The sequence below is a fragment of the Eschrichtius robustus genome, chromosome 19 (assembly GCF_028021215.1).
Source record: "Eschrichtius robustus isolate mEscRob2 chromosome 19, mEscRob2.pri, whole genome shotgun sequence".
Taxonomy (NCBI): domain Eukaryota; kingdom Metazoa; phylum Chordata; class Mammalia; order Artiodactyla; family Eschrichtiidae; genus Eschrichtius; species Eschrichtius robustus.
This window is the reverse complement of record NC_090842.1, coordinates 1,443,639-1,468,374: the sequence shown is the minus strand read 5'-3', so window position 1 is coordinate 1,468,374 and position 24,736 is coordinate 1,443,639. Positions and strand designations below refer to the sequence as shown.

The 24,736-nt window shown below is 66.9% G+C and overlaps 1 protein-coding gene across 4 annotated transcripts in view; it reads right to left on the bottom strand.

Moving 5' to 3' along the window:
- Positions 1-24,736, bottom strand: part of PIEZO1 (piezo type mechanosensitive ion channel component 1 (Er blood group)) — a 55,117-nt gene that overhangs the window by 6,440 nt on the left and 23,941 nt on the right. For 3 of the 4 annotated variants that reach the window (XM_068527749.1, XM_068527748.1, XM_068527747.1), the window contains exons 2-33: positions 22,630-22,725; positions 17,874-17,996; positions 16,838-16,880; positions 16,590-16,728; positions 13,589-13,760; positions 13,227-13,440; positions 12,967-13,138; positions 12,769-12,882; positions 12,600-12,690; positions 11,791-11,891; positions 11,204-11,464; positions 10,434-10,545; positions 10,119-10,297; positions 9,879-10,027; positions 9,623-9,805; positions 9,139-9,251; positions 8,869-9,023; positions 8,556-8,732; positions 7,980-8,105; positions 7,702-7,902; positions 7,029-7,233; positions 4,067-4,171; positions 3,264-3,417; positions 2,802-3,045; positions 2,614-2,710; positions 2,351-2,522; positions 1,854-1,943; positions 1,683-1,777; positions 1,335-1,406; positions 697-797; positions 158-239; positions 31-87 (exon numbers count right to left, since the gene is read on the bottom strand). In XM_068527749.1, coding sequence (XP_068383850.1) covers positions 31-87; positions 158-239; positions 697-797; positions 1,335-1,406; positions 1,683-1,777; positions 1,854-1,943; positions 2,351-2,522; positions 2,614-2,710; positions 2,802-3,045; positions 3,264-3,417; positions 4,067-4,171; positions 7,029-7,233; positions 7,702-7,902; positions 7,980-8,105; positions 8,556-8,732; positions 8,869-9,023; positions 9,139-9,251; positions 9,623-9,805; positions 9,879-10,027; positions 10,119-10,297; positions 10,434-10,545; positions 11,204-11,464; positions 11,791-11,891; positions 12,600-12,690; positions 12,769-12,882; positions 12,967-13,138; positions 13,227-13,440; positions 13,589-13,760; positions 16,590-16,728; positions 16,838-16,880; positions 17,874-17,996; positions 22,630-22,725 — 4,395 coding nt within the window. The remainder of the gene's footprint in view (positions 1-30; positions 88-157; positions 240-696; positions 798-1,334; positions 1,407-1,682; positions 1,778-1,853; positions 1,944-2,350; positions 2,523-2,613; positions 2,711-2,801; positions 3,046-3,263; positions 3,418-4,066; positions 4,172-7,028; positions 7,234-7,701; positions 7,903-7,979; positions 8,106-8,555; positions 8,733-8,868; positions 9,024-9,138; positions 9,252-9,622; positions 9,806-9,878; positions 10,028-10,118; positions 10,298-10,433; positions 10,546-11,203; positions 11,465-11,790; positions 11,892-12,599; positions 12,691-12,768; positions 12,883-12,966; positions 13,139-13,226; positions 13,441-13,588; positions 13,761-16,589; positions 16,729-16,837; positions 16,881-17,873; positions 17,997-22,629; positions 22,726-24,736) is intronic. The other variant, XM_068527750.1, reaches the window with a different exon arrangement.

The window sequence follows — 24,736 nt, the reverse complement described above, 5'->3', positions numbered from 1 at the left end:
CCCCGGCTCCTAGCCCTCGGGCCAACTCACCGGCCACCTCATCCTCCAAGCCCTCCGCCAGCTCTGCCTCCTGGCCTGGGTCGCCTCCTGGGCACAGGGGTGCCGGTCAGCACCTTGCAGCCCCACCTCCCTGCAACCCGCCGGCAGCCGGACTCACCTGGGGGCAGCTGCTCTGCCCGCTCCCGCCGCTGCTGGTGCAGCACCGTCTGGGCGTTGGTCACCCACGCCTGGTACGCCATCTGCAGGCCAGGGCCCTGGCTTAGCACTCGGCCTCCCCTGACCTTCTGATCCCATTAGCCGAGGGGCCTGGGGTCAGGAGGCTGAGCTGGGGGCCGTCAGCTCCCTGAGCCCGGGCGGGAAATGGGCCACGGAACTGTGGGGGGAGGACCGGGCGGTGCGTGCAGCCCACCCAGCGTGTCCTGCTTGTCAGCGCCAGGCCCCGTGCTGACAGCCAGGGGCCCAAAGATGCACAGGAGAACGTGTGTCCAGCACACACTGAGCCCGTCTCCGGGCTCCAGTGGCCACCACAGGCCTGGGTGATCGGAGGGACACACAGCTGCCTGTGACCTGTACCCCCAGAGCCTGCTCTCCCGCTCGACTTGTGGGCGCAGGAGATCGGGATGGGGCCGGGGAGGCTCCCTAGGCCTTGGGGGCGTCCGTCCTCCTTGTGCGGCCCTAGCCAGCCCAGGCGCTCACCTGGAAGGCACTCTGTGCTGACGGCCGGGAGTCCTCAGGCTGGGCCTCCTCCTCCTCCTCGCTGTCGGACTCGAACAGGAAGTAGTCCCCGGAGTGGATGACTGTGGGCAGGGGTCACTGAGAGCTGGCCGCCCCCACGGCTGGGCTCTGCCCCTCCCTCCTCCTCCCCCGGACCCTCGAGTCCGTCTCCTCGGTTTGGGGTAGGTCCAGTAACAGCCTGGCCACGCCGGGTTCCCTCAGCAGCCTGTGACCCTGGGCCAAGGCCTGCACGCCACCCTCCCCCGAGGGATGGCCGCAGGGGCTGGGGGACACAGGCGGGAGCGGTGGGACGAGACCAGACTGCGTGAGAGGAACGCGTGGGGGCAGGGCGGGGAAGGCAGGGACGGTGCCGACCAGCAGCCAGGATCCAGACTTCCGAGCCCGAGCGTTAGGAAGCAGGAGGCCGACAGGGCCTGCTGTCGGGGACACGGCCCGAGGCCTGAGAGCCCGCACACACGGCTCCTGGGGGGCGCTGGCCAGGTCAGCGCAGGGCGTGCTCCCTCTGTCCCGGGGGCAGACAGCGGCCAGGGTGGGGGAGGCCTGCCTGGCGCGCAGCAGCTCTGAGAGGGCAGCCAGGGCGGGCCAGGTGGGGGCAGTACCTGTGGCGTGGTCCAGCCAGGGCCGCCACCACTGTGGCCGTGGCGAGGAGGAGCCCCCTGGACGGCCGGGCCCTGTGGAGAGGCGGGCTGAGCGTGAGCCAGCGGGGAGCCCCCAGGGCAACGAAGGGGCCACGTGTGGTGCCACGGGAGGGGGAGAGGACAAACCACAAGTGCAGACGGATAGTCAGGGGCCGGCCACGTGGCCTGTGGGGACGGAGAGTGACCAAGCAGCACAGGGTAGTCGGGCCAGAAGCCCCGTGGGATGTCACACGGCACAGACACAGGCAGGCTCCAGCGGGCATGGACGCACGGGGACGCAGGGCCTGCTGGGGCTCCGTCCACACTCACCTGGCTCCTGGCTGGAGTCCAGGGAGCCCTGAAGGTGGCCGCGGCCGGCCCGGCCCTGCCTGTGCTTCTCCTGCTTGGCCCGGATGCGCTCCATCCTGCAGGGCGGGAGGCGGCTCAGGGCCGGGCAGGGCGGGGCCAGAGAGCCCGCGGCCCCGCCCACACGGCACCTACTGTCTTTTCAGCTGGGCCAGCGACTTCTCCTCTGCCCTGCGGTGGAGCTCGATGGTCTTGAGGTTGGCAGCATTGTAGAGGGCAAAGCCCCTGTGGGGCAGCGAGGGGGGTGGGGCATCAGCTCCGGCTCAGCCAGGCATCCCAGGTCCTGCCCGCTCACAGCAGCAGGGGCCCAGCCCACCAAGCTTGACCCCTGCCCTGTCGAGTGCTGCTTCTGTGAGAGGGAGACCCTCCCGCAGCCTCCAGTCTTAACGGGGTAGAAGATGCGGGGGGGGATGGGAGAGCCGCTGGCCCAACAGCTGAAGTGCGGGGACGCACCCTTGGGCCAGCGCGGTGGCCACAACCGGCCTGAGGCGCCAGCTGGTGCCAGAGCCCGGGCCGAGGCCAGGTACCACCGGCGTATGGAGAAGGTCCTAGCGGGTCTGTCTCCTTGGTTCTCCCTCTAGGGGACGGGTCACGTCACGGAGGGCCGGCCCGGGGCGCAGTGGGGGGCCCACCTGGAGGCCTGCAGGGCAGTGGCGCGGAGCTCGGCCCGGACGTGCAAGAAGTAGTAGCTGAGGAAGACGCGGCGCTGCAGCAGCAGGAACAGGAAGCAGACGCTGTCCCACAGGACGCCCGCCTCCTCCACTGGCAGCAGGCAGTCCTGGTCGCGGCCCAGCATCTCCTTGGCTGCGGATGGACGCCAGCCAGGTCAGGGTCCTGGAAGCCGCGTGCGTCCCCACGCGCCTTGGGGCCCCAGCCGCCTGCCTCGCCCACTCACGGTTGTAGTAGCCTTTGACCGTGCACACGAGGCTGAAGAGCTGGATGACCCAGCAGAAGCTGCTCTGCATCTGCTCCACGAAGACGCAGGACAGCAGCTGAGGGCGGGAGGAGCGGGGTCAGCCTGGGCGCCCCGGGCGGGAGCTGGGGGCTGGGGGCCGGGGGCCGGGGGCCAGGGGCCGGGCTCACCGAGAGCATGTTCTTGGAGACAATGACGGTGACGTTGTAGAGAATGAGGCAGTCCCACAGCACGAGGCGGGCGCGCGTGTCCTTCTGCTGCAGGCTGGTGCCAAACAGCAGCAGGTAGAAGCAGGCCAGCAGGTAGCCCAGCCCGAAGATGCTGACGCGTGTGGCCCCCGTGACGAACACCACCACCAGCACCAGCCAGAAGAGGTAGCGGAAGACGGCCACCTTCAGCGTGTCGAGGTAGGACCTGCCGGGCGGAGCGTCACTCTGGGCCCTGGTCACCGCCGCCTCCGCCGCAGCCCGGGACCAGAGGAACTCCCGGGCGGCCCCTCTGCTGCGGGGTCGGCATCCAGCCCTCGCCCCGGCCACGGAGACGCCCCTGGCAGCGCGCGTCCTGGCTCAGTCCCGCTTGGGCCCAGGCGCATCGGTCGGCCCCGGGAGCCCCGCGGCCTCTGCGACGCCCACCTGCAGTGGACGAAGTTGGGCACGGGGTTGGGCTCCCCCTGCAGCGGCTCCAGGCGGTCAGTGTTAACACCTGCCATGAGCTGCCACTCCTCCGTGCGCTCGGCCAAGAACACCTGCCACTGCTGGGCGGCGCAGAGCAGCAGGAGGACGTCACCTGTGGGCACACAGGAGGCCACTGCCGCGCCGCGCCGCGCCGCGCCCCGGGAAGCGCTGGCTGCACAGAGGCCTGGCCCACGACGGGGCGCAGGGCACGTCCTGCCCGGCTGCTCTCATCCCCCAGGCCCTGGGGGGCACAGGGGCTGGGCAGAAGCGTGCACGCGTGTTCACGCCGGCATCTACACACAGCGTGGATGTGCACGTGGGTGCTGGGGAACACGCCTGTGTACACGTTCTGCATGTGTACACATGGGGGTCTACAGGCACCACACGGGTGTCAGGAAACGCCCACGGGAGCCTGACTGTACACCATGTGGCATCAGTATGTGCACACCTGTGTCCTCCCCCACATCCATACTTGTGTGCACACCCATGCCCGTGTCCACACTTGCACGCACACCGGCGCCCACACCGTGTGGCAGGAAGTGCGCATGTGAGGTGGGCCCGTGGGACCAGGCACGCTCACGGAACACACGCCCCCGCGGGGAACTGTAGAACTGGACCAGCCGGCAAAGCCTGGATGATGCAGCCCTCGCTGGCCGGAGAGGAGGGTCGGCGCCCGCCTGCCACCTACCCCGCGGGAACCCGCATGGCTTCCCGCACGGCCAGCAGTGCCGTGTGTGCACGAGGGGCCCCGGGGGACTCACTGATGAGGTTGGTGGCATTGGGGGCACTGAAGAAGTCAGGCAGGTAGAGCCACCGGATCAGGGCAGAGTTCACGGGGACAGCCCGGCTCCAGCGCCACGGGTAGTCTGTGGGAAGAGGGTGCCCATCACCCACCATCCCAGCCCGTCCCCAGCGTCCCCGGGAGTCGCTCGGGCACCCACTCCCACCCGCAGTCTCCGGAGCGCACAGGACCAGACAGCCCAGTTCTCACGGACGTGTGCCCAGGCGTCAGTGGCTGGGGAGGGGGTACATGGGCAGGTGGGCGGGCACGGCCCCGTGTGTGGGCCACGGTCGGCGTGGACCCTAATGAGGCTTCATTGCGCACCTGTCAGAATGGCTAAAATAAAACCGTGTGGATGCCAAGTGCTGGCGTGGAGGTGAAGGGGTGGGACCACCCTGGGTGCTCATCCCAGAGAAATGAAAACCACGGCCACACAAACACCTGTGCACCACCAAACGAACGAACGTCCACAGCCCCTTATCCCCGACATCCCAGACCTGGAAATGGCCCAGTGCCATCCACGGGGGGAAAGGTCAAGCCAACTCTGGTGCATCCAACCCGAGGAAAACTGCCCAGCAAGGAACGTGAGCAAAGCGTCATCCAGGCCACAGCCCGACGCACCTTAACTGCATCTCATGAGAGAAGCCAGACCCCTAGGTTACACCATCCAAAGGCAAACCATAGGGATGGAGACCACGGTGGTCGCTGGGGATGGGTCGGGGGCAGGGACCTGGGGACGGACCAGCTCTACATGCTGGTCAGCACCACAGAGTGAATTCCACTACATGGTTGGGGGAGCCCGGGACGGAGCGCAGACTGACAGGTGACCTAATGGGACAGCGTGTGTGTGACTCACCTCCCGGGAGGGGCCGGGAAGAAAGGAACTGCCCTAAGTAGCTTTGCAAACGGTGTCTTGACAGAAGAAAGACACTGTCCACCAAGATGAAGGAGGAGCAGTGACACCGCGTAGCAACGCGCACACCCAGAGCCAAGGTCTTGGTTTCTGAATTTCACCCTCCAGTGAAAGGAACCAGGCTCCGTGGGGCGGGGGCCGACTTCCTGGGGATGGAGGCAGGGGGGGTCCCGAGGCAGCAGCGCCTGGTGGAGCCAAGAGTGAGGACGTATCCCAGGGCCAACACTGGGACGTGTGAACACAGAGCACCAGCGACAGGCGTGCAGCAGAAGCCTGGGAATAAAGGCCCAGAGTCTCTACAGATGAGTAAACAACTGGACAGATCAGCGGGGAGAAGGGACAGCTCTTCTTTACAGATGATGCCGATCAATCACCACAGGAGACAGAAAGTCACTGTCAGAGAACCAAACAGCCCCCGCGGGCGGATCCACCGAGCGCGCTAAAGCCAGTGGGCGCGAGTTCACACGGAAACAAGACTCCTGCCGGGTCCTAAGCTCGCCCTGCAAGTGAACACGCGACAGTGACAAGCACCGGCGAGACTGGCGGAAAAGGGGTGTCACCACGATGAGACACACCAGCCCCAACCTGACGCACCGAGACGGGCAAGTCACGGCTGTGGTTTGCTTGCCAAAAGTGCGTAACCTGGTCTAAGGGAGAAACACCCGTCGATGCTGGGTTGAGGGGTGTTCTACAAACGACCACTTCGTGTTCCCCACAGTCTCAAGGTGATGAAAGACAAAGGAGCCCAAGGAGCCGGCCCAAGGGGTCTGCGTGGGGGCCCCTGGGGACAGCCATGCGGGCCCGTGGTTCCGGCCATGGTTGGTGGCCTGGCACCCATTTTGGTTCTTAACTTTGGGTGCTGTGCTGGGTCGCTTCAGAGGCTGACGTTCCCATCGGGGAAACTGGGTGAAGGACGTTTAGGAACTCTGCTCTGCTTCTGCTACTCTTCAGCCAAAACTCACAGACTGTAACCCAAAACGGACCTTTCACGGGGCAGGGGCCTGACTTCCAAAAATACTGATGAGGACATCGAAGTGCCTGCCTGGAGGGCGCCACGGGCACCTCTGAGACGCTCTGAACGGGAACGGGAACACAGGATGGATTACACGGCGTTCAGACAGAACCCTGCGCCCGTTCAGACAGAACCCTGCGCCCGCTGACAAGACAACAGGAAACAGAGCGGGGAGGGAGAGAAATCAAAGCTCCTTCTCGCAGAGAAGCCAAGTAACAAACGTACCAGGAAAGACAGAAATCGAAAATGTCCATTTTAGGAAGTCCCGCCAACGGGAGGGAGAGTCAGCAGACGTGGACACACGGGGCAGAGCGCTGGTCCCCTGACAGGGTGGGCTGGGGGCCCCCAACGCCCTGATGGCTGCTTGACTCCCCGTCGTGGACCATTCCTGCCCAAGCATTCACCAGTGTCTAAGCACTGGTGCACAACCCACAAATCCAAGTTCAGGGCTTTCTGTAAGCCCCCTGGTGGCCTGACTCTGGAAAGATCACAAGAGACAGAGGCTGGGACAGTCTTGACCAAAGACGACGGGAGAAGAGGACGGCCAAGCACTCCCGTCAGCTCCTGGTCAAAGCCAACAGCTACCAGGGACATGGCCCTGAGGACAAGGCCGCTGAGTATGGATGGCGCATCAGACCGGGGTATCATCCAGGGATGGACGGCCGGGCATGGTCACCGTCCTGAACACAGAGGGTCCCCGCCCTGGGTGTACTGAGCGCGGAGCCCACACAGACTCCCATTTGCTTGGGAAGAGCGTACAGCTAGCTGCTCCTTGGACTATTCTCCCAACCTCTCCGGTTGTTTGAAAGTTTTCAAAATAGAACGTTTGGCAAAAAGAACGCAGAGGATTAGGGGAGACCAGCGAGGGGGCCAGCACGCCCCCCAGAGTCAGCACGGCTGCAGCCCACAGAGTCCATGCACGGGAAGGAGGGGGCTGAGGCCACTCCAGGGGCTGGGATGCCCAGGTTGGGTGCAGCCACGCACGCCCCACCCCAGCCCGCAGGCCACCCTGCTCACCGATGCACAGGGCGGGGGGGATGCCCAGGCACAGCAGGTACTGGTAGAGCAGGAAGAGCGCCAGGAAGAGGCAGTAGTTGGGCCAGAGGCGGGCGATGGCCTCACGGCGCCGGCGGGTGAGGATGGCCACCAGCCAGCAGCCGTGCAGGATGACCATGAAGTTCATGCGCTGCCCGATCACGTTCACGGCCATCAGGAAGCAGATCTGGGGGTGGCACAGGGGGACAAGGTGACCAGGATGGGGACACAGTGAGCCGGGGGAGGGGTCCTCCTGGCTCTGCCTCTGGGCAGCCTCGGGCGGTAGTGCTTGTGCCCAGGGTAGGGGCAGCGGCCCAGGCTCACGACGGCCCAGGCTCACGACGGCCCAGGCCACCCTCCTGGAGGGATAGAGAGGCTGGGCACGTTTCCACGGTTGGGGGTGAAACCAAGGTAGGGGCTCCGTGGCGGAGTCGAGACTCGCCCGTCTCCCGCCGGGGCCCCAGCCCCCTGCCCTCACTCTGCAGGCCCCTCTCCAAGCAAGGCCAACTCAGCTGGAGGACCCGGCACCCTCGGTGGCCGCCCCCCTCCCCATGCCCTGGGCCTGCCCATTGCAGAAGGCCCCACGGAGGGTGGCAAGGACCCCCAGTGGCCCCGCCCAGCCCAGGGAGGGGGCGAGGGTCGACGCCCGCCTCACCTCCAGCCCAAATTTGTAGAAGAAGAAGTTGACGAAGTACTTGAGGCAGCTGGGCAGGTCGCGGTCCAGCCGCTGGCGGGTGCCGTCGGTGCAGACGGCCTGGGCCGGCAGCGGGGCCAGCTGGTGCCGGCGGCGGTGGTAGTCCTGGCACCGGTACACCACGGCCTCGAACACCAGCAGCAGCAGGATCTGCAGGTGGTTCTGGGGGGCGCGGGCAGTCAGGCCCCGCCCACCCCCTGGCTCCACCACCCCACCTGGCCCACCCGCCCCGCACTCACTTGGATGTAGCCCAGGTTCGGGAAGCCCTTCCGCACCCCAAACCAGTTGGCAGGGTCGATGGGTCCCCGGTACAGCAAGGACTCGTGGATCTCCGTCTTCTGCAGGTTCGTGCTGTTGGGAAAGGGCTGGGGGAGGGGTGGCGTCAGCACCGGCTCCCCACCAGGAACCGGACGCTGACCCCAGGGACCGCCAGCCCCGTGTGACACCCCGGCTGCAGCCACAGCTCCAACGGGTCTGGGCCAGAGCACGGCTGTCCCCAACCAGGGACACGGGGCGCTGTCAGCCTCCCCGCCACCTCGGCGGTGACAGGGAGGCCACCAGCAGGGCCTGGGAGAGTGAAGAGAAATCAATGGGTGGGCTTCCCTGAGCAGCCCCGCACTTCCCTCCAGTGGATGTCGGGCCTCTGTGCCCCTCACACCAGGACCTGCGCTTCCGTCAGGGAGTCATACAGGTCGGGACACATCTCTGAACCCAGATGTCTCGACCTGGGGAGCGGGTCCTCCGCGGGAAGCCCAGGCCCCAGGGACAGGCCCCCTGCGTCCGTCCCTCCACCCGAGCCGGAGCAGCGGCCGTACCTCGGTGCAGTTGCTGGCGTACTCGTGGGGGCTGACGACCTTCAGCTGGTACAGCATCTTGCACACGATGATGACACAGGTCCACACGGTGGCCAGGCAGGAGGCCATGGGCCGGAAGCGGGGGTAGGGCAGGGCGAAGGCCCAGAGCACGACCAGCAGGAAGTTCAGCACCGACACCTGTGGGCAGGCGGGCAGTGGCTGCGGAGCAGTGGCGGCAGAGCTGCGCCCTCCCCACGGGCCCACGATCCGCAGCCACGCGCCGGTACCGGCTCCAGGGAGGCCAGCGAGGGTGCCTGAGCGTGCCCGCACTCACCTCCTCCAGGGCCACCCACACGGTGTACAGGGCCACTAGCTTAAAGACGTGCAGCTCCAGCAGGCGCCGCGTGAGCACTTGCGTGCGGGTGAGGACGTCCGAGAAGCCGGCGGCCAGGTCCAGTAGCCGCTCTGCCACCAGGCCCCACTTGCTGGCTGGGGGGTTGTGGGGACGGTGAGGAGGAGGGGACGGGGCCTCTGTGGCCTGGGCTGTTCCGTCCCGTGTACTGACGGGGCTCCGGGGCTCAGGATCTGGGCACCTTGAGCTTACCCTCCGGGACCTGTATGGCCTGGTGGGGGCCGGCCACGCCCAGCCCCTCGTCTCTGGGTGCCGCCTCCTCTTCCTCTTGCTGCAGCAGGGGGGTCCCGCTCACCGTGTCCTGCCTGGGACAGGGCCCCGAAGTGTCCTTCCCTCCCGCGTTCCTGGGGTGTCCTGCAGCCCCTCCCATTCCTGCCCCCCCAGGGACAAGAGAAGCCCCACCTGCCACCCCCCCACCCAGCGCTGGGACCCCTGTGCTGCAGCCACTAGGTGGGAGAGTGGGGCCCGGCTTGACGTCGTGATCCCCACGGGTCGAAGAAAACATCCAGTACCTGAGGCCCCGGCACCTGCAGGCAGCGGCCGAGGCCTCAACCCTGTTCCGGGTCTCCCGCCCTCACCGTACAGCCTCCATTCCCGCCCGAGACCGGCCTTCCCCTGTGCGGGTTCAGGGGACACTCTGCAGACCCCCAGGCCCCAGGAGGGAGGACGGGCGCACCTGTGAGCCCGGCGCAGGGTGCGGGCGCTGGGCGGGGGGCGGTGCTCGGGGTCGGTGAGCTGCATGAAGGGCCTGTGGAAGTAGTGCAGCTGCAGGATGCAGGCGAGCAGGAAGAAGCCAGGCACCAGGATGCTGGAGAAGAGCTCGGACACGCTGAACTGCTCCAGGCCCAGGTCCCCCAGCCTGTGTGGGAGGGGGGGGTCGGTACCGGCAGCGCGCCAGCCGCAGCCCCCTCCCCACCGCGCCCCAGACTCACTGCTCATCCGTGAGGCCGGTCAGGTTGCGCCAGTAGGCAGGGAAGTCCTGGAACTGGAAGGTGTAGACGGCCACCAGCACCAGCATGGTGTAGGCCACCACCAGCCACCAGAACGCCTTGAGCAGCTTCCGCCACAGGCTGTAGTAGACCTGCCGGCCGGCCAGGCGCAGTGAGGTCAGCCCACGCGGCCCTGCACGCCCGCGCCCCGCGTCCCCACGCCCCGTGCCCCGCCCCCGGTACCTGGAAGAGGGTGAGGCAGAGCAGGAAGAGGAGCATGTAGACGATCTTGTACACGACAAGGCGGCCGGCGAAGCTGACCACGACGAACATGCCGGCGCACACGTAGACCCAGTACTTGGCGGACACGCCCCTGACCAGCTCCCCCAGGCTCCGCAGCACCGTCCGCGTCCGCACAGGCTCTGCGGGCCGGGCCGGGCGGGGTGGGGTGAGGGGGGCGCGGCTTCAGGACCAGGCGGGTGGGGGAGGGGCCGCGCCCGCGACCCCCTTCCCCCCTTCCCCCCTTCCCCCCTTCCCCCCTTCCCCCGCCACGCTCACCTGCGGCGGCCACGGTGACCTCCATCAGCGCCACGGGGTCCCGCGCCCTCTTCAGCAGCTTCTCCTTCACAAACTGGCGCAGCAGGAGCCAGAAGGTCAGGGTGCACAGCAGCTGGGGGGCGGAGGCGGCGTCACTGAGTGGGGGCCGGTACCCCAAAGCCGGGCCCGGCCGGAGGAGACGAGAGCCGGGGGTGAGACCGCAGCAGGAAGGCGGCCCGCCCGGCGCCCACGCGCCAGCCTCCCTGCTGGCAGAAGCTCAGCCTCTCCTACGCGCGCACGAGTTCACGCACAGACGCACACGCTCCCACACAGCAGCTCCTGCACTCACACACCACCCCGTTTGCACACAGACCCGCGGGTGAACGCGGGGTCACAGGTGTTTGCACACTTGCAGGCTCCTGGGCTCGCCCAGTGAGATATAACTAACCCACAGGCCCCCAACACGTGACTGGCAGCAGCACGGACGTCCAGGTGCAATGGCCTGTCCCAGAAGGGGACACGGCGAAGGCACAGACACTCGCTGAGACCCAGGGGCCGCGTGCGACGCTCACAGAGCCCGTGTCAGGCAGATGGGACGGCACCCCCAGCAACACGAGGTCATCACTCGTTCCTTCAACGAACGCTCTTCGAGCAGCCACTCCGGGCTGGCTGGGTGACCCTGGTGACAACCAGACACGGGCCCCGGGCCCCAGAGCGCCCACGGCACTAGGAGCCGGACGACGGGCAGCGTGGCGTCCTCGCAGGCGCTCAAGGGGCGGCAGCAGACTCACCATGGCGCCCAGGTCCAGGCAGGGGTAGCGGGTGTGCTCCAGCCCCAGCTGGCGCAGGCTGACGGGGCCCAGGGCGGCGGGCAGCTCGGGCTGCAGGTCCATGGCCCACACGTAGCGCAGGCTGCAGAGCGCCAGCCCGTAGAGCAGGATGAACGGCGAGCAGAGCATGGCCATCTGGTGGCGGCTGCGTACGGTCCAGATGAGACAGGCCCAGAGCAGCAGCACGAAGGTCAGCCAGCTGTGATACATAATGCTCCACACCTGGGCGGCCGGGGCGTGGGTAGGGCTGCGTGGGACACCCGGCCCGGCACCCAGCCCCCGTTCCCCCGGGCTGACGAGGCGGCGGGCCCCCGGGGCCGGGGCGGTGCTCCGACAGGAAGGCCAACCTGCCCCGCTGGCCCGGAGAGCGGCCCGGGCACACCCACACACCCGCTCACACGCGCGCCTGGGCGCTGGCCGGGGCTGCTCTTGGCCTAGCAGGTCGCAGCCCCAACTGCTTCTGGCGACAGGGCACCGGGACACCATCTGTCGCTAGGGAGCCCGCGGGAAGCCCCAGCCCGAGGGGCGGCCCGGGCCGGCGCCCTTACCATCATGGCAATGAGGGCACAGACGTAGCTCTGGTCCATGACGAGGTGGCCCAGGCCGCACAACGGAGACGTCTCCTTAAGCCCAGTCAGCCTGGGGTGCGCTGAGGGGGTGAGGGCAGGGGTCACCAGGGAGGCGAGACCCCCTGCTGGGGAAACTCCAGCGTCGACAGGCCCGGGCCCCTTGCCCACACCCGACTGGGCCCGAAAACGCAGGCAGCGTGCTGGAGCCGCAGCCCAGGTGGAGGGGGGCCACGCCTGGCACAGGCTCACGGGGCACTGGGGGCGGAAGACACGGGCAAAGGGCCCGGGCTCCTGTCCGACCCTGCTCCCGATGTGCCGTGGGACCCTGGCCAGTCCTCGCCCCTCTCCGGGCCTTGGTTTCCGCGACTCTGAAGGGATGGGGTGGAGGAGACTGCCCTGATCCCCTTCCAGCTCTGTGAGCACCCACGTCCCCAGTTGCCAGCCCCCGAGGCCAGCGGCTTCATCCTCTGCTTTGTAAAATGGAAATCGAGGCTTAGTATCAAAAAAAAGGAAAAGGAAAAAGCACCACAGAGCCCTGCCCTGGGGACCCTGCCTACACAGCTCCCAGGGCCGCAGAGGCAGCCCAAGGCAGAGCAGTCAAGGTCTCTGGGGACCGGAAGGCAGTGCGGGAGTGGGTGGGAGACTGGAGACCCCAGCAGGGTCTCAGGTTCCACGAGCACCACAGCTACCGCGCCCGCCCTGGGCAGCCCCAGAGAGGTGCGCAGCGGGACAGGCCGACCGGGCGAGGCCACCAGGGGGCAGCAGCCGTGCGGCCGCCTCATACTCACAGGGCCGCTGCTGGACAGCGCTGTGGCCCGTGAGGTCGTGCACGATGCAGCTGTCCTCAGGGTCCGGCGGCACGGGCACGGGCATCGTGTGCTGCAGACAAGCCAAGGCCCGTGAGCCGAGCCTGGGGGCAGGGGGCGGCAGCCCCACCGCTCAGTCCAGACCCCTCACCTGGGTGGCCTCCTCCTCCTTGGTGGCTGCAGCCCTGGCCTGGCCCTGGGGCCACCGGTCCACCTCGGTCAGCTCCACCTCCCGCTCCTCGTCGTCCCCGGCCGCCTCCTTCCCCTGCGGAGACCAGAGGGGAGAGCTCAGCCCCACACCCCGGCCCGAGGGGTGCGGGGGACACATGGCGCTGGCCTGGGCACTGACCCAGTCCGCGGGCTGGCGCACTCGGAGCTTCAGGAGCGAGGTCACGGTGTAGCAGAGAAGCAGCAGGATGCCGGGGCTCACGTAGACGGGCCAGTCGTGGCTGGTGTTGAGGACCAGCACGTTGGGGCTGGAGCAGTTGGCGGGGGCCACGAAGTCCTTGAGACCGAACACCCTGCCCACAGAAGGTGCGTTACTGACTGCGGCGAGAAAGTCACGGGTGCCAGACGGGCAGGGCCGGGGCCCCATGGGCGAGCCCTCACCTGGCCCAGATGCTGGCAGGTGGGAGCATGGACTGGGCGAGGGGCGTCTGGTAGCAGTAGAGGCAGAGGAGATGGCCGGTGCCAAAGCAGCCCACCATGACACAGAGTGCACTGAAGCCCAGGGGGCTGATGGGAAAGTGGCAGGCCCACCAGGTGCAGATGGTCAGGAAGAGCAGGAAGTAGACACTGGAGAAGGCTGAGGGGTGGGCGATGCCTGCAGGCCAGGCAGAGGCACACAGGGTCACTCCTGGCCTGGGCAGAGCCTGACCGCCGTCTCGCGGGTCAGTGGGGAGCTTGGCTGCCGAGACCCCTGCCGGTGTGACCGCCAGTGGTGGGGTCCCAGCTCCCTGCCCAGGGGGTACCTGCCAGCGCGAGCAGCACTACGGCCAGAGTCCGCCCAGCGGCCACCAGCAGCCAGTGGGCTGTGATCCGGAACCGGGCGGCCAGCCACGATCTCCGCTTGCGGGGCAGTGCAGGGGCTTCCTGCAGCCCCACCAGGGAGCCGGCGTCCACATCCCCATCATCATCGTCCTGCTAAGGTCACGGGGCGGACAGAAGTCAGGTGCGTGGGGAGGGAGGGGGAGGGAGGGGGAGGGAGAGGGAGAGGGAGGGGGAGGGAGGGGGAGGGGAGGGGGAGGGAGGGGGAGGGGAGGGGGGAGGGAGGGGGAGGGGAGGGGGGAGGGAGGGGGAGGGGAGGGAGGGGCCACCCCTCCAGCCCCACACCCTCCTCTCCCCACACCCACCGCGGGCCCTCCGAGGACACGGGGCCGCCAGCCTGAGTGTGGCCGCGTGCTGCTGTCCAGGCCCAGCTCCGCCCACCGTCTTCCCACCGCCTCACTCGGGTTCACAGCCCTGGAGGCGGCCCACTGCGACAGCAAGACACGCTCCTGCCAAGGCTTGGCGCTCAAATGACTGACCCGAGCAGGCTGACCTCACAGTGCTCCGGAGCCCCTCAAGGGCCTCTTTACTCCCCACCCCCACCAGGGGACCCCGAGGACAGGGCAGGCCCACAGGTTCCTGCCTCTGTCCCCAGTGCCCTTGGCCTGAGAGGGCCCGTGTGGGGATTTTTAGGAAAAAGAAAAGCGGCGCACAGCACAGCCACGCGTGCATCTCACTCTACAGTTACAGGGCACCTCTACACCCTATCCTTGGCCTCACGGCACCTTCCTCGTTAAGTACAGAGACGGAGGCTCGGAGGGGACCCCAAATCACACAGCCAGGGAGGACAGCGCCCAGGGTGCAGCCGGCTCCTGCTCTGCTGCCTGGTGGGGCTTCTGGAGAGTGAGATGCACACCTGGGCGGCCCTTCCCGGCCTCAACTGCCTGCGGGGCACAGAGACCCACCAGGGCCTGCTGCCCTGGTCCCACCTCAGGGTTTCCCAGAACAGAGCTGTTTCCTGGAACCAGGGAGGCCAGGGGGAGGCAGAAAGAACACAGACTCTTTGTCAGACGCCCGGCCCCCGTGTCCCCAGCCGTAACATGGGCGCCGTGCCTATGCCCTGCCCCGTGGCGGAGGTGGCCCTCGGTGTCCAGGCTGAGAGCACGGGCTCAGGGGCCAGGCGCCCCGGTCACAAGCCGGCTTCGAGTCGGGGGTTAGGGGCCTCGCCTGTGCAGCCTTGGTGAGCCCCCTGACCTCTCTGAGTCTGTTTCCTGCCTGTCAGATGAGGGCGGGGCACGGGGCAGGCTCCAGGGAGGTGCCACTGAGCCGTGCCTGGAAGGAGGGGAGGGGACAGGCCAGGGCAGAGGCCCAGCCCTGGGGTCAGAGCAGTACCCAGGGTCCCCCCATTATGTGCCGGAACGGGGGGACAGGGGCACAGCGGCCGGAAGGCACTGCAGCCAGGCCAGAGCCCAACCCTGCCCACGGCCTGGCCCCGGCCCTGGGAAAGCTGCCGTGGAAAAGGAGCGTTTCTGGGAGTGGGAAGAAGAGAGGCAGCTGCTGGGCGGAAGGACAGCTGCTGGGGGCTGCCCGCATGGTCCAGCCCACCCAGGCCCGGCTCCAGCCCCGCCGCGGCCGGCCCCCCAGGACGCACCTCCCACCGCAGCCCCAGCGACCCCCTCAGGGCAGGCACGGACCCACGTGTGCCAAGTCAGGACGGGCGCGTGTACACAGATCATGTGCAGCCATGCGTGCCGCGGCCCTGCCAGGTGGCAGCGTCCACACAGGGGCGCCGGGGATGCTTCTGGCCTTGAACTCCGGGCGCCTGTGATGGGCCCCCATGGCCTTGCTCTGAGGTCTGTCTACACCAGCCGCCCCGGGGCCAGAGTCCAGCCCCCAGGGGCTGCCAGGACAGCCCTGTGCTCCGAGGGGTGATGGGCCGTCCTGCCCGCCCCAGGCGTGGGGAACAAGCCAGCCCCTTCCCGGTGGAGCTGTTCCGGGAAGGCCTGGCTCTGCTAACGAGGAAACCAGAGGCCCCCCTGGCCCCTCCGCCCGCCGGTGCCCACGCAGCAGGGTGGTCCCAGCCCCACTTGACCCCCACAAGTGCCCAGAAGAGCCACTCCACCTCCAGGCCCCCGTCTCCCCCTCTGAAATGCGGGTGCCAGCCTTGCCCTGCAGGACTCGGGGGATGGGCAGGTCAGCTGTAGGCCGAGCCCCGCCTCGACCCACGGTGGGAAGTCCCCGCCTCCCTGGGGACTGAGGCCCTCGTTTCCACAAGCATCAGCTGCTGGACCAGTGGACACTGGGGCTAAGGGCGTGAGCCTGTGGCCCCCCAGGGCCTCCCAGGCAGGGACCCTGCATGGCCACAGACCCGGCCCAGCTCTGGAGACCAGGTCCTACTGGACAGAGGCTGAGGCCGAGTGTGAGGGGCCCAGACTGGGCGCGAGACCAGAGCCCTCGTGCAGGGACAGGAGAGGACACGGAGGGAAGAGCCCAGGGGGACCCCGAGGACTCTGGCAGAGGGCCCTGCTTCAGGCCTCTGAGCCGACACAGCCCCTGCCTTGACACAGCCCACCGACGCCCCCACCGTGGGCACGTCTGCTCAAACATCGTCTGTCCATCCGTCGGTCTGTCCATTAACCCATCGGTCCCCAGGTGCTCCCTGACGGCTGGCGCAGACCATCCTCCAACAGCGCTGACTCCCTACTGCCCTGCGGCCCCGAAGACCCTCTTCCAGGGGCAGCTCTAAAGGCGCAGACGCTGCCTGGGGTTCCTGCACACGCTAGGACCACGCACTGCATCGCCAGCAACCCCCCACGGGGACGTGCACTTGACCTCCTCCGTGCTGTCTCTCCACCATGGGCATATACGGACTTTTACAACTAAAACGTCCACATTTTTAGAAAGAAAGAGATAGGGAGGGAGAAAGAAAGAGAAAGTAAAATAGTCCTCAGATGGCTGGGACACAGGTGCGCCCCCATCCCTCACCGGCTCCTGGGCGCGCTGGCTCCGCCGGGCCATCTGCGTGCGGCGCCTGCAGACGCCAAGGCACAAGGAGGAGGCCGCCAGGACACCCAGGTCGGGGGCCACCAGGCGGATGGCGCTGGGCACGTCCTTCAGGTCCAGCCTGTGGAGGGCGGGGAGAGCCCGTGGCCGGCTCAGGGGGGCAGGTGCCAGCGGGGGCACCCCGGGAGCTGGAGGCCCAGGAAATCCCCGAGGGAGGCTGGGGGACTCACCTCGTGACCCCTATGTGTCGGGAGATGGTGTCCCAGGTGCTGCCTGCAGAGAGAGGCACGGGGGAACCGGGTCAGGCGGGTGGGTGCTGAGAAACCCCTTCCGTGTTGCCAGGGGGGGCCTCGGGAGCCCCAGAGCCACGGAACCCCTGGTGTCCGGGGGTGCTTGAGAACGCTGCCTCCGCCGGTAGGGTAACTGAGGCCCAGCCGGGGAAAGCTGGGCAGATCAAAGCCCATTAGTTCTGCCTGGCAGAATGGGTTTCATGGCCCAGCTGGGCGTTGTGTGGCCCGGGAGGCTGGGCCGGGCTCTCGGACCCATCGGCCGAGGCCGGCTGCTCCTTGGGGGCCCGAGTGGGGAGGGCTGGTCTAAGAGCCGCCAGGACCAGAGGGCCCTCGAGGCACCTGACTTCTCTCCAGTTTCTAAACTGCAGGAGGGGCACGATCTTCACGGAATGAAAATGGGAAGCGGGGTGGGACACCCTGCCCGCCACGAGCCAGTAGGGCATGGAGGTGGGAGACCCCACCGGGCAGTGGGGATGGGAGCCCAGGGTTCCGTCATCTGAAGGTGGGAGGTGGGAGGGCTGGGCGCCGGCTGGGGATTCCATCCTCGGGGTGAAAGGGCGCAGGACAGCGGGCGGGCGGCACACCAGGGCCCGCCCCCCGGCTAAGTCTCTCTGCCCCAGAGGGCTCAGGAGGAAGATGTGAGAGGGAGGGGCCTGAGAAGACCGGGGCTGCCCGGACACTGGGCTCTGGGACCAGCACTGGGCCGGTGCTCAGCCCAGCCCCACGGCCACCTATTACCAGGGCACTTGAGCTGGGCCCTTTGGGCCGGATGTAAACCGTGGCCGGGCACTCAGAGGCGGCCCGTATCAGGCCAGGCCTGGGTGAGGCAGGGCGGCCCCTGAGGCTGAGCTGACCTTTCCGAGGAGCGTGCGGCTCCCCAGCCCGCCCCAGGCTCTCCAGTCGCTCAGGAGGCCGTCGGCTCTCCCCCAGGCCTGCTGCCCCCAGGCACCCCCTTCCTGGCCCTTCGGTGACTCACAGCTCGGCCCCAGAAGCTGGTCCAGGTGGGGCATGGTATGCAGGCATATCTGGAAGGTGAGGTGGGCTGCCAGGAAGAGGAGGCTGAAGCCCAGCAGGACTCGGAGGAGGCGGCCAGTGTGACCTGGAGGCAGAGACGGCAGCGGTGAGGCCGGCACGCAGCTGGGCCTGGAGTGGGGGATGGGGAGGGGGCAGACCGGTCAAGGCCACTCAGCCCTGGCTATCAGCCCTGAGCCAGGCTGTGTCCACCAGCCCAAGACACGCACCCAGGGTCTTAAGGGGCCGTGAGCAGCGAGCTCATGCAGCACACCCCTCCTACAACACCGTCCCACTGACTGCTCACCACAGCCCTGTGGTCCAGCACTGTCATGACCCCAATTTACAGACTGGGAAATGGACACAGAGAGGTGAAGTGACTTGCCCACAGTCGCACAGCGAGGAACCGGCAGAGTATATAGTACACCCATCCTGCCTGCGCTTGGTCTTGCCCCCTTCCTGGGGTGTGGAGCAGTGGGGGCAGAGCCAGTGCAGGAAGGAAAGGCCCCCTCGGGCTGGGGGGCCACCTTCAGTGTTGCTCATGTATCCAGGAAACATCTGTGTTGCTGCTTGGCCCTGGCAGCGGGGTGCTGCTTCACGCCCAATGCGGGCTGAAAGCACGCTCCACCACACTGCTTATCGAAGCTGGGATGCTCTCCTGCCCACAGAACAAAGCCTCAGGCTCCGAGAGGTGGCTGTACCCTGGGAATTCACACGATGAGTTGAGGTATGGGAGGAATGGATGGATGGATGGATGGATGAATGGATGGCAGGAGGGATGGATGGATGGGAGGAGAGATGGTTGGGAGGAGAGATGGATGGATGGATGGGGGATGATGGGATGGGGGATGGATGGAAGAATGGATGGAAGGAAGGAGGGATGGATGAATGGATGAGAGGATGGATGGATGGATGGGAGGACAGATAGTTGGGAGGAGGGATGGATGGATGGAAGGGAGGATAGATAGTTGGGAGGAGGGATGGATGGATTGGAGGACAGATAAATCAATGAACGGATGGGAGGATGGATGGATGGAAGGAAGGAAGGAAGGAGGGATGGATGGGAGGATGGATGGATGGATTAGAGGACAGATATATGAACGAATGGGGGGATGGGAGGATGGCAGGACGTATGGATTAGAGGATGGTTGGATGGAGAATGAGAGGATAGAGGGATGGCTGACAGCAGTGTTGGGTGAGGCCAAAGGGCAGCTCTGATTTCAGAGGGGGAGGGGGGGTCAAGCCAGTGTGGGGCTCCTGAATTGCCCAGGAGGGATAAAGGGTGTGGCAGGCGACCACTGGAGTCTACCCCAGTGGGTTCCGAGGTTCGGCCCTGAGTGTCAGAAGGAGCGAGCATCATTGGCGGGTGCGCGCAGGGTGCGTATGGGCGCTAGACCACACACTGCACTTGCTGGAAGTGCCGCCTGCCTCTCTCCTTGACCTGGGGTCACTCGTTCGGTCACGTGAGGCCTGCACAGCACAGGAGCGCCGTGGAAGGATGGGGCGTGCCTTCGTGGGCAGGCAACCCCACCTCTGTCCTGCAGGGCAGGGGTCACACGGAAGTCTGTCTTCCTGAAGGAGCCGGGGCTCCGCTCAGGGACTTTAGGCTCAGGCAGGAATCTGGAGACGCAGGACGTGGGGCTGGGAGGCTGTGGCTCCAGGAGCAGAAGAGAGGGAGGCTCGTGGCGGGTACAAGGAGCATTTGTCTGACCCAGAGCGGGCAGCGGGTTGAGCCCCAAACCTCCCTGACGCGGCTGCTCAGCCTGCAAACGCTCCAGAGCTTCTCCGCCCTCGGCACCACCTGCCGCCACGAAGGCCCCGCTCCCACGACCCTGTTCTGGGGCAGCCCCGGCCCCTGGCGGGTGCGGCGCCCACCCCGGGCCCGGCTCCGGCGCTACGGTGAGCGGCTTGCAGACCTCGCCCTCCTGACGCGATCTGGGCAAGCAGAGCTGAGGGAAGGGGCGTCCTCCGGTCATCCGAGGCCGTCACACCGAGGACAGTGCAGAGGTGGGGCAGGGGGGGACAGGGTCCCCACGGGGGGACGTCACAGAGTTTGAGCACGAGGCCGGGGGGAGGGGGTCCCAGCTGCTCTGCCGACCCCGGGGCGTCGTCTGCTCACAGGCAGGAGGGCACAGGTCTGGGGGGATGGCAGAGCCTCTCATCCCCTCACCCAGCAAAGACAGGCAGCCTCCCGGTGCACTGACTGCTCTGCGAGGTGACCCAGACCCGCCCGCCAGGCCCACCACGTCCAAACAGCACCTGAGTGAAAGCAGAGCCGAGGGACTCCAGGGGCAGGTGCACCCTCTCCCGCGAGCAGCCACGGGGCTGGGTTTTGTGCTAAGGCAGGGACAGGGCCTCCCTGAGTCCCTAAACATTAATCAGGTCGCCAGGAGCTGAGCCTCGGGTCTACCTGCAGCTCTGCTGCGCCTCTGCCCCGCCCCGCCCCGCCCCGCCCCGCTCGGGGCACGTGGCCCATGGCCCATGGCCGCCACCCCATCGCCCGGCAAAGTGATGGTCCTGACCCCTCTCCGCCCTGCACAGGGAGCCGGGGTCAGGCTGACGCCCCCACGGGGATGGGGCCAGGAATCGGCGCCCACGGGCACCCTGCGCAGCCTCAGACCTTCCACCTGCTGCTGGCACCGAGGCCCAGCTGCGGCACAGGCACGGGCAGGCCTCACATTTTCCTCTCTCCTGCCCAGAAAAACCCGGCAACCTCCCTGTCCCTGAAGGGCCTCTGGGGCTGGACAGAGGGACGGATGGAGGTCACGCGGGCAAGTCTCCCCAGCGCCTCACCCTCCACTCCCTGACCCTTCCCCACTCTGGACTCCTGCCCTGGCCAGGAGCCTGTGCTTCCCCCACTGCCAATTAGAAGCAAGTGTTTCCAGTTGCCAGGGGGCAGGAAATATTGACAGAACAAGCCGCTCTGAGCCGAGAGCCCGGGAACGGGGTCCACGGAGAGGAGAGGAAGGCCTGGATGGCAGACTCTGCCCAGCAGCCCTCCCCAGGGAGCTGGGAGTTGGGGGGCAGCTGGGGCAGCCGGCTGGGGAGGGGTCTGGCCTGCAGTCCCCCGTGGCTCCCTGCTCTGCCCCCGTGCTGGGGCCCCTTCCCTGAATTCTACCCACACTCCAAGATCAGGGCTCCGTACGAGTGCCCCAAGTGGGGAGAGAGGCTGATGAGGGGGGGTTACCACCAGAGGCCACAGGCCGGGGAGGGGTGACCTGCCACCCTGTAGAAGGCAGAATGACACTCCTCCAGGGAAATCCATGCCCAATCCTGGGGCCCTGTGAGTGCTTCCTGACACAGCAAAGGGGAACCAACGGTGCCAATCAGCTGGACTTCCAACAGGGAGCTGCTCCTGGTCTCCCTGGAAGGGGAGGTCCTAACTGTGGACAGGGGGCAGGAGGGCAGAGTCAGAGTGACAGGGGGTGACTGTCATTGACTGGCCATCGCCAACCTGGACAATGGAGGGAGAGACCCGAGCCAAGAAGCTGGAAAAGATGAGGAAGCAGGTGCTCCCCAGAGGCTCCAGGAGGGACCAGCCCTGCGACACCTGGGCTTTCGCCCTGTGAGGCCCGGGCCAGACTCCGACCTCTGGACGGTGAGTGGGGATGTGTCGTGTGGCCACTCAGTGTGGGGTGGTCTCAGCAGCCACAGGCCATGCCCAGGCCCCAGAGTGGCCAGCACCCCCCGGGGGCAGTGCGTGGGCATGCCTCCCTCCAGGGTCTCGGCCAAACCCTCGGCCCGCCGGGCACGGGGTGTCACACCCTGACAACTTGCTCCCTGGGGACCCTCTTTTAAGCCTGGGCGCCTCTCTTCACCCTCCAAAACCTAATGGCCTCCCTACCCACGAGGCACACAGCAGTCCCCAGGCACCTGTCCTCACCGAGAAGCTGGGACGACAGCAGATCCAGAAGCACCCAGAGAGCATCTGGTGGGAGCCCCAGCGCAAAGGGACCCCTCAGCCGTGCCCCCTTCCCGTGCCACCCGCCTGTAGGCCTGTGCTCCCTTCACAGGGGCCCGTGCTCTGCTGGGCAGGGGGCAGGGCACCTCCTACGCAGGGGTCCTCTCCGCTCCAGCTCCTCTCAGACGAGCCCGTGCCGTGGGCGCCACCGTCCACACCGTCCTGGGAGCCCAGGCGCCCTGATGGGCCTTCCCACCCGTCTGCCTGGCGGACACAGAGGCCGCCCTCCAAGAGCTCAGAACTAGGTGGAGACCGCCGTGCGCCCAGCTACCCCGTTACCCTGACGATGAGGTGGCCGGGGGGAAGCCGAGGTCCCGCAGCACGCCGAGCGCACGTGGACGGAGCCCACGCGCTCCGGCGGGGCAGGGGAGCCGCGCGGCACCTGGACTTCAGGTTGGCCGCAGCCGCTCAGAGCAGATGGGCCGCAAGGACGGCGCTGGGACAGGGTGGGGATTGGGGGAGGGACCCGGCGGGAAGGCGGCCCAGCCCACGGCCAGGGGACGCCCCAGGGGCATCCTGCATCATGGCCCCTGTGACATGAGGTCAGAAAAGAGGTTGTGAAACCAGCCAAGGGTCCACCATGAAAAATGAAACTCAGGACCACCCATCCTTCCCTGGTGGCTCTTCATCCGCGGAGAAAGTCCATCCCTGCCCAGTTCTGCCGGGGCCCCAACGCTCCCCCACCCCCAGGCAGCTGGACAAAGAGCCCCGAGACCCCGAGTCACCCCACCACCCCCTGCAGAGCCCTGCCCGCCCTTACCTTGGATGCTGTGCCGGGAGGGGCCCGGGAACCAAGGCAGCAGCAACAGAAACAGCAGGTAGACCAGCGAGAGCGCGTTGATGCGGAAGAGGCAGGCTGCGGAGGAAACAGGACGCGGTCAGCCCGGCCGCCAGGGGGTGGAGGCAGCCAGCCCCGCGCCCCCCCACCATCGCCCCCTGAGCCTCTCTGCCGTGGGTGCTGTGCGTGTCACCGCTGCAAGGCTGCCACCTCCCCGCGTGGGCAAGCGACCTCGCTCAATGCGTGACGTGTCACTGGTACCGGGAGCACCGTGCCTGACTTACGACAGCTCCGCTGTCCACTGACAAGCATGGCCGTCGTGTCTGCAGAGCCCCTGGCACGGGGCCAGCCCTGAGGTCATGACATTCTCCCGCCTTGCTTTCTCCCCTTTGTCAGATGCTATGTTTTCAGTCAACACACAGCACGGCTGATTTTGGGGTCCAGCTCCCTTAGCCTCCTCCCCCCACCTCCGCCTCCCAGACAGCCGGGTGCACCCATGTTGCCCGGGGCACGAGTCACGCACGTGTCTGCAGCCGCTCCACCTCTCCCCTCACTGACTCGAGGGCGCCCCCCGCGTCTCGCGCTGCTGACCCCATCCTGATGAAGTGCAGGGGGTGCCGGGACCTCACCCGCCCCCAGGAAGTGAGGGGGTCTGGGGATGCCAGGGAGGTGCCGTGTGTCCCAACTCAGGTCTCGTCACTGAGCAACCGGGCCACTCAGCCTTCCCCGGGGGCCCGAGAGGGGGCTGGGCCAGGAAAGCCCCGCTCGCTGCCCAGAGGAGACCAGCATCGCGTGGGCAACCCTGGCGAGGTCCCCAGGCTGGAGCCACCTCTGCCCATTCCGCTCCTCAATCACCACGGTCAGCAAGCGGGCCCGGGTGACCCAGCCCTGCCCACCCAGGCCCAGGACGGAGCAGTTGGCTGTGGGCGCCAGTGTCCACCACGGATCCAACCCCCGGCCCCCGCGGACGGCCCAGGCTCACGGCCCAGTCATCGTGATTGAGCAGAGCTGCACGGGATAGAAGCCCACCCCGGATCGGGTCTCCAAGAGGGGGATCACTCTGCCTGCCACCTCTGCTCTCTGCCCCTCAGACCCCCAGGTGTGGCCCGTGAGCCCAGCAATGGCTGGACCGCCACTTAGGAGCCGTCTGGACGGCCTGGGCCAGAACAAGCCGACCTGAACCCGGCCATGGACTCAGCTATACAATCTCCCCGGAGCAGGTGGCAGGGCCAGGTGGGGTGTTCAGCCCCTTCCCACTGTCTCCTTAAGCCCCCCATCGCCCGACCAATGCGGAAGCCCCGGAGCACCACGCGGCCAGTGCCGCGGTCCCGAGCTCTGGTCAGGCCGCCTTCCTTCCTGGATGCTGCCGCGCCCTCCCGCTCCCTGGAGCACCCCTAAAGCTAAGCAGCCTCCTTCCACCACGTACACCTGCCACAGCCAACAGCTCAACTCAAAATCTAAAGCTTTTCCACAAATATACGTTTTCGTAAAAACAAAAAAATCAATCCGATCTGGCCCAAGAGGCAGGAGGGAAATGCATTTACGGCAAAGGCTTGTAAAGTTCCTTTCTGTTTCCCAGAGCTGCACTTTTCAGCCTGCTGGGTTCTGCCCCTCTCCTTCCACAGTGCCAGCCAGGTGGTACCCACCCACCCAGCCATCCAGGTAACTTTCTCCTGAGGGCGCACGCTGCAGGTCTCGGCCCTGAGGTACTCATGTTCTGATCCGCCAAGGACACCAGAGCTGAACGAGCACACGCGCACCAGCAATGGCGTTCGCTAGCCCGTGACAGGGAGGCGAACGCAGTGCAGGCCCTGGGGAAACTCCCGGAGGCCTGGCTCTGGCTCTGACGCTGACGCTGACCCAGGATGGGGAGACAGAGCTAGTGCTTCCCAGATGAGGGTTTTGGTCTGGGAAGATGCAAAGTTCCAGAGGTGGTGGTGACGGTTGCACCATACTGAGAATGTACTTAATGCCACTGAACCGTACACTTAAAAATGGTTAAGGAACTTCCCTGGCGGTCCAGTGGTTACGACTCTGCGCTCCCACTGCAGGGGCCACAGGCTCGATATCTGGTCGGGGAACCAAGATC